At 38.2% G+C, this 8,963-nt stretch overlaps 1 protein-coding gene across 1 annotated transcript in view; it reads left to right on the plus strand.

The window, feature by feature from the left end:
- Positions 1–8,963, plus strand: part of LOC106591046 (sodium/hydrogen exchanger 9B2-like) — an 88,422-nt gene that overhangs the window by 73,713 nt on the left and 5,746 nt on the right. Inside the window, exons 8-9 of the mRNA XM_045721374.1 lie at positions 757–906; positions 8,678–8,786. Of these exons, the coding sequence (XP_045577330.1) occupies positions 757–906; positions 8,678–8,786 (259 nt within the window). The remainder of the gene's footprint in view (positions 1–756; positions 907–8,677; positions 8,787–8,963) is intronic.

Genomic DNA, 8,963 nt, shown 5'->3' on the forward strand with positions numbered 1-8,963 from the left:
ATTACTGGTTTTAAACATAGGGATGGGGGTTTATTACTGGTTTTAAACATAGGGATGGGGTTTATTACTGGTTTTAAACATAGGGATGGGGGTTTATTACTGGTTTTAAACATAGGGATGGGGTTTATTACTGGTTTTAAACATAGGGATGGGGTTTATTACTGGTTTTAAACATAGGGATGGGGGTAGAGTTTATTACTGGCTGTTACAGAGCTGGAGTACTTGCTTCCCACTGTTGTTGACAAAAATTGCCTCTCTCTCTCTCTCTCCATCCCCCATCTCTCCCTCTCTCTCTCTCTCTCTCTCTCTTTTTCTCTCTTTTTCTCTCCCTCCTCTCTCTTTCTCTCCCTCCTCTCTCTCTCTCTCTCCCTCTTTCTCTCCCTCTCTCCCTCTCTCTCTCTTTTTCTCTCCCTCCTTTCCTTCTCTCCCTCCTCTCTCCCTCTCCCTCCTCCTCTCTCTGTCTCCTCTCTCTCTTTTTCTCTCCCTCCTCTCCCCCTCTCTCTCCTCCTCTCTCTGTCTCCTCTCTCTCTGTCTCCCTCCTCTCTCTGTCTCCTCTCTCTCTCTCTGTCTCCCTCCTCTCCCCCTCCCCCTCCTCCTCTCTCTGTCTCCTCTCTCTCCTTTCCCTCTCTCTCCCTCCTCTCCCCCTCTCTCTCCCCTCCTCTCTCTGTCTCCTCTCTCTCCCTCCTCTCCCTCTCTCTCCCCCTCCTCTCCCCCTTTCCCTCCTCCTCTCTCTGTCTCCTCTCTCTCTGACTCTAGGAGGATGTGGTATTGAGGAGGAGTGCGATGTTACTGGGTCTGTCTGTGTTTGCTGTGTTTGGAAGTCGAGTGGTTGGTTTCCCGGGAGCTGGGGGACTCTGCACTCTGGTCATGGCCTTCCTAGCTGCGCTGGGCTGGGGGACAGAGAAGGTTAGTGTGTTTATAAAGTATTTATTTTGTACTTTGAAAATGTAGAGAAGGTGTGTTTATAAAGCATCTATCTTGGTCTTAACTGACTTGCCAAGTTAAATGAAGGTTCAATCTATGTCGACACCCCTTCAAAGGAGTGGATTCGGCTATTTCAGCCACACCTGTTGCTGACAGGTGTATAAAATCGAGCACACAGCCATGCAATCTCCATAGACAAACATTGGCAGTAGAATGGGCCTTACTGAAGAGATCAGTGACTTTCAACGTGGCACCGTCATAGGATGCCACTTTTCCAACAAGTCAGTTTGTCAAATTTCTTCCCTGCTAGAGCTGCCCCACGGTCAACTGTAAGAGCTTTTATTGTGAAGTGGAAACGTCTAGGAGCAACAACGGCTCAGCCGCGAAGTGGTAGGCCACACAAACTCAACTATAAAACTACAGCTGTAATTTCATTATGTCATCCTATATAACCGCAGCAGTAATGTCATTATGTCATCCTATATAACTACAGCTGTAATGTCATTATGTCATCCTATATAACTACAGCTGTAATGTCATTATGTCATCCTATATAACTACAGCTGTAATGTCATTATGTCATCCTATATAACTACAGCTATAATGTCATTATGTCATCCTATATAACTACAGCTGTAATGCCATTATGTCATCCTATATAACTACAGCTGTAATGTCATCCTATATAACTACAGCTGTAATGTCATTATGTCATCCTATATAACTACAGCTGTAATGTCATCCTATATAACTACAGCTGTAATGTCATCCTATATAACTACAGCTGTAATGTCATCCTATATAACTACAGCTGTAATGTCATTATGTCATCCTATATAACTACAGCTGTAATGTCATTATGTCATCCTATATAACTACAGCTGTAATGTCATTATGTCATCCTATATAACTACAGCTGTAATGGCATTATGTCATCCTATATAACTACAGCTGTTATGTCATTACGTCATCCTATATAACTACAGCTATAATGTCATTATGTCATCCTATATAACTACAGCTGTAATGTCATTATGTCATCCTATATAACTACAGCTGTAATGTCATTATGTCATCCTATATAACTACAGCAGTAATGTCATTATGTCATCCTATATAACTACAGCTGTAATGTCATAATGTCATCCTATATAACTACAGCTGTTATGTCATTATGTCATCCTATATAACTACAGCTGTAATGTCATTATGTCATCCTATATAACTACAGCAGTATTGTCATTATGTCATCCTATATAACTACAGCTGTAATGCCATTATGTCATCCTATATAACTACAGCTGTAATGTCATCCTATATAACTACAGCTGTAATGTCATCCTATAGAACTACAGCTGTAATGTCATTATGTCATCCTATATAACTACAGCTGTAATGTCATTATGTCATCCTACATAACTACAGCTGTAATGTCATTATGTCATCCTATATAACTACAGCTGTAATGTCATTATGTCATCCTATATAACTACAGCTGTAATGTCATCCTATATAACTACAGCTGTAATGTCATTATGTCATCCTATATAACTACAGCTGTAATGTCATTATGTCATCCTATATAACTACAGCTGTAATGTCATGATGTCATCCTATATAACAACAGCTATAATGTCATTATGTCATCCTATATAACTACAGCAGTAATGTAATTATTTCATCCTTTATAACTACAGCTGTAACGTCATTATGTCATCCTATATAACTACAGCAGTAATGTAATTATTTCATCCTTTATAACTACAGCTGTAATGTCATTATGTCATCCTATATAACTACAGCGGTAATGTCATCCTATATAACTACAGCTGTAATGTCATCCTATATAACTACAGCTGTAATGTCATTATGTCATCCTATATAGCTACAGCTGTAATTTCATTATGTCATCCTATATAACTACAGCTGTAATGTCATTATGTCATCCTATATAACTACAGCTGTAATGTCATTATGTCATCCTATATAACTACAGCTGTAATGTCATCCTATATAACTACAGCTGTAATGTCATTATGTCATCCTATATAACTACAGCTGTAATGTCATTATGTCATCCTATATAACTACAGCAGTAATGTCATTATGTCATCCTATATAACTACAGCTGTAATGTCATAATGTCATCCTATACAACTACAGCTGTTATGTCATTATGTCATCCTATATAACTACAGCAGTAATGTCATTATGTCATCCTATATAACTACAGCTGTTATGTCATTATGTCATCCTATATAACTACAGCAGTAATGTCATTATGTCATCCTATATAACTACAGCTGTTATGTCATTATGTCATCCTATATAACTACAGCAGTAATGTCATTATGTCATCCTATATAACTACAGCAGTAATGTCATTATGTCATCCTATATAACTACAGCTGTTATGTCATTATGTCATCCTATATAACTACAGCTGTTATGTCATTATGTCATCCTATATAACTACAGCTGTAATGTCATTATGTCATCCTATATAACTACAGCTGTTATGTCATTATGTCATCCTATATAACTACAGCTGTTATGTCATTACGTCATCCTATATAACTACAGCTGTAATGTCATTATGTCATCCTATATAACTACAGCTGTTATGTCATTATGTCATCCTATATAACTACAGCTGTTATGTCATCCTATATAACTACAGCAGTAATGTCATTATGTCATCCTATATAACTACAGCTGTAATGTCATCCTATATAACTACAGCTGTAATGTCATCCTATATAACTACAGCTGTTATGTCATTATGTCATCCTATATAACTACAGCAGTAATGTCATTATGTCATCCTATATAACTACAGCTGTTATGTCATTATGTCATCCTATATAACTACAGCTGTTATGTCATTATGTCATCCTATATAACTACAGCTGTTATGTCATTATGTCATCCTATATAACTACAGCTGTTATGTCATTATGTCATCCTATATAACTACAGCTGTAATGCCATTATGTCATCCTATATAACTACAGCTGTAATGTCATCCTATATAACTACAGCTGTTATGTCATCCTATATAACTACAGCTGTTATGTCATTATGTCATCCTATATAACTACAGCTGTTATGTCATTATGTCATCCTATATAACTACAGCTGTAATGTCATTATGTCATCCTATATAACTACAGCTGTAATGTCATTATGTCATCCTATATAACTACAGCTGTTATGTCATTATGTCATCCGATATAACTACAGCTGTTATGTCATTATGTCATCCTATATAACTACAGCTGTTATGTCATTATGTCATCCGATATAACTACAGCTGTTATGTCATTATGTCATCCTATATAACTACAGCTGTTATGTCATTATGTCATCCTATATCTTTATATTTTGGACTAATTCTAATATTTTTATATTTCTTTTCTTTAGATTTATGGGGATATGTGTTCATTGTTTTGGATCGTTAGGTATTACTATTAGATAGTACTGTACTGCTGTTGGAGCTATAAACACAAGCATTAGGTATTACTGTACTGTTGGAGCTATAAACACAAGCATTAGGTATTACTGTACTGTTGGAGCTAGAAACACCAGCATTATATATTACTGTACTGTTGGAGCTAGAAACACAAGCATTAGGTATTACTGTTGGAGCTAGAAACACAAGCATTAGGTATTACTGTACTGTTGGAGCTAGAAACACAAGCATTAGGTATTACTGTACTGTTGGAGCTAGAAACACCAGCATTACATATTACTGTACTGTTGGAGCTAGAAACACCAGCATTACATATTACTGTACTGTTGGAGCTAGAAACACCAGCATTAGGTATTACTGTACTGTTGGAGCTAGAAACACCAGCATTAGGTATTACTGTTGGAGCTAGAAACAACAGCATTAGGTATTACTGTTGGAGCTAGAAACACCAGCATTAGGTATTACTGTACTGTTGGAGCTTGAAACACCAGCATTAGATATTACTGTACTGTTGGAGCTAGAAACACCAGCATTAGGTATTACTGTTGGAGCTAGAAACACCAGCATTAGGTATTACTGTACTGTTGGAGCTAGAAACACCAGCATTACATATTACTGTACTGTTGGAGCTAGAAACACCAGCATTACATATTACTGTACTGTTGGAGCTAGAAACACCAGCATTAGGTATTACTGTACTGTTGGAGCTAGAAACACCAGCATTAGGTATTACTGTTGGAGCTAGAAACACCAGCATTAGGTATTACTGTACTGTTGGAGCTAGAAACACCAGCATTACATATTACTGTACTGTTGGAGCTAGAAACACAAGCATTAGGTATTACTGTTGGAGCTAGAAACACCAGCATTAGGTATTACTGTTGGAGCTAGAAACACAAGCATTAGGTATTACTGTACTGTTGGAGCTAGAAACACCAGCATTAGATATTACTGTTGGAGCTAGAAACACCAGCATTAGGTATTACTGTTGGAGCTAGAAACACCAGCATTAGGTATTACTGTACTGTTGGAGCTAGAAACACCAGCATTATATATTACTGTACTGTTGGAGCTAGAAACACCAGCATTAGGTATTACTGTTGGAGCTAGAAACACCAGCATTAGGTATTACTGTACTGTTGGAGCTAGAAACACAAGCATTAGGTATTACTGTTGGAGGTAGAAACACCAGCATTAGGTATTACTGTTGGAGCTAGAAACACCAGCATTAGGTATTACTGTACTGTTGGAGCTAGAAACACCAGCATTACATATTACTGTTGGAGCTAGAAACACCAGCATTAGATATTACTGTTGGAGCTAGAAACACAAGCATTAGGTATTACTGTACTGTTGGAGCTAGAAACACCAGCATTAGATATTACTGTTGGAGCTAGAAACACCAGCATTAGATATTACTGTTGGAGCTAGAAACACCAGCATTAGGTATTACTGTTGGAGCTAGAAACACCAGCATTAGGTATTACTGTTGGAGCTAGAAACACAAGCATTAGGTATTACTGTTGGAGCTAGAAACACCAGCATTAGGTATTACTTTTGGAGCTAGAAACACCAGCATTAGGTATTACTGTACTGTTGGAGCTAGAAACACCAGCATTAGGTATTACTGTTGGAGCTAGAAACACCAGCATTAGGTATTACTGTACTGTTGGAGCTAGAAACACCAGCATTAGGTATTACTGCACTGTTGGAGCTAGAAACACAGCATTATGTATTACTGTACTGTTGGAGCTAGAAACACCAGCATTAGGTATTACTGTACTGTTGGAGCTAGAAACACCAGCATTAGGTATTACTGTACTGTTGGAGCTAGAAACACCAGCATTAGATATTACTGTACTGTTGGAGCTAGAAACACAAGCATGAGGTATTACTGTACTGTTGGAGCTAGAAACACCAGCATTACATATTACTGTACTGTTGGAGCTAGAAACACAAGCATTAGGTATTACTGTACTGTTGGAGCTAGAAACACAAGCATTAGGTATTACTGTTGGAGCTGGAAACACCAGCATTAGGTATTACTGTACTGTTGGAGCTAGAAACACCAGCATTAGATATTACTGTACTGTTGGAGCTAGAAACACAAGCATTAGGTATTACTGTACTGTTGGAGCTAGAAACACCAGCATTAGATATTACTGTACTGTTGGAGCTAGAAACACCAGCATTAGGTATTACTGTTGGAGCTAGAAACACAAGCATTAGATATTACTGTTGGAGCTAGAAACACCAGCATTAGGTATTACTGTTGGAGCTAGAAACACAAGCATTAGGTATTACTGTTGGAGCTAGAAACACAAGCATTAGGTATTACTGTACTGTTGGAGCTAGAAACACAAGCATTAGGTATTACTGTACTGTTGGAGCTAGAAACACAAGCATTAGGTATTACTGTTGGAGCTAGAAACACCAGCATTAGGTATTACTGTACTGTTGGAGCTAGAAACACCAGCATTAGGTATTACTGTTGGAGCTAGAAACACCAGCATTAGGTATTACTGTTGGAGCTAGAAACACCAGCATTAGGTATTACTGTACTGTTGGAGCTAGAAACACCAGCATTAGGTATTACTGTTGGAGCTAGAAACACAAGCATTAGGTATTACTGTTGGAGCTAGAAACACCAGCATTAGGTATTACTGTACTGTTGGAGCTAGAAACACCAGCATTAGGTATTACTGTACTGTTGGAGCTAGAAACACCAGCATTAGGTATTACTGTACTGTTGGAGCTAGAAACACCAGCATTAGGTATTACTGTACTGTTGGAGCTAGAAACACCAGCATTAGGTATTACTGTTGGAGCTAGAAACACAAGCATTAGATATTACTGTACTGTTGGAGCTAGAAACACAAGCATTAGGTATTACTGTTGGAGCTAGAAACACAAGCATTAGGTATTACTGTTGGAGCTAGAAACACAAGCATTAGGTATTACTGTACTGTTGGAGCTAGAAACACCAGCATTAGGTATTACTGTACTGTTGGAGCTAGAAACACCAGCATTAGGTATTACTGTTGGCGCTAGAAACACCAGCATTAGGTATTACTGTTGGAGCTAGAAACACCAGCATTAGGTATTACTGTTGGAGCTAGAAACACAAGCATTAGGTATTACTGTACTGTTGGAGCTAGAAACACCAGCATTAGGTATTACTGTTGGAGCTAGAAACACCAGCATTAGGTATTACTGTTGGAGCTAGAAACACCAGCATTAGGTATTACTGTTGGAGCTAGAAACACAAGCATTAGGTATTACTGTTGGAGCTAGAAACACCAGCATTAGGTATTACTGTACTGTTGGAGCTAGAAACACCAGCATTAGATATTACTGTATTGTTGGAGCTAGAAACACAAGCATTAGGTATTACTGTACTGTTGGAGCTAGAAACACCAGCATTACATATTACTGTACTGTTGGAGCTAGAAACACCAGCATTAGGTATTACTGTACTGTTGGAGCTATAAACACCAGCATTAGGTATTACTGTTGGAGCTATAAACACCAGCATTAGGTATTACTGTACTGTAACGGTTGTTGTATATACTGGACCAAGGCGCAGCGGGTTAACTGCTCATTACAACGTTTATTTAGAACACTTACAAAACAAAACAAGAAAACGAACGAACGAACGCACAGTATTACAGGCTGTGCAAAAACAACTTCCCACGAAACCCATGAAAAAAAACACTAAATAGGACCTTCAATCAGAGGCAACGAGGAACAGCTGCCTCCAATTGAAGGTCCATCCAATAACCCTAAACATTGAACTAAAAAGACTAGACCAGAACATAGAAATATACTAACATAGAACATAAACCAAAAACCCCGGGAACACTCTAAACAAACACCCCTCTACCTAAACACATAGCCCAACAAACCCCGAACCACATAAAACAAACACTCCCCTGCCACGTCCTGACCAAACTACAATAACAAATAACCCTTTATACTGGTCAGGACGTGACATTTACTGTTGGAGCTAGAAACATAAGCATTTGACACTCAATAACATCCGCAAAATATGTGTACACAATCAATAATTCGATTTTATTTCGTATACGTCCTCACGAAGTGTTATTTCATGTTTTTAATCTCTTGAGGTCCCGGTAGTTTTGGTGTTTATAAAGTGTTTATAATATCTTCATGAAGTGTTATAACATGTTTATAATCTCTTGAGGTCCCGGTAGCTGTGGTGTTTATAAAGCGTTTATAATATCTTCATAAAGTGTTATAACATGTTTATAACCTTTCCAGGGCCCAGTAGCAGCAGTGGTAGGGAGGTTCTGGGACATCTTCCAGCCGCTGCTGTTTGGACTGATAGGAGCAGAGATCACAGTATCTACACTGAACCCCAACACAGTGGGTAAATACACACTACTACTATAATACTACTACTGCTACTACTACTACTACAACTACAGTACAACTGATAGGAACAGAAATCACAGTATCTGCACTGAACCCCAACACAGTGGGTAAATACACACTACTACTATAATACTGCTACTACTACTACTACTTCTACTACTACCACTACTAC

Source organism: Salmo salar, chromosome ssa07 (genome assembly GCF_905237065.1).
Source record: "Salmo salar chromosome ssa07, Ssal_v3.1, whole genome shotgun sequence".
NCBI lineage: Eukaryota > Metazoa > Chordata > Actinopteri > Salmoniformes > Salmonidae > Salmo > Salmo salar.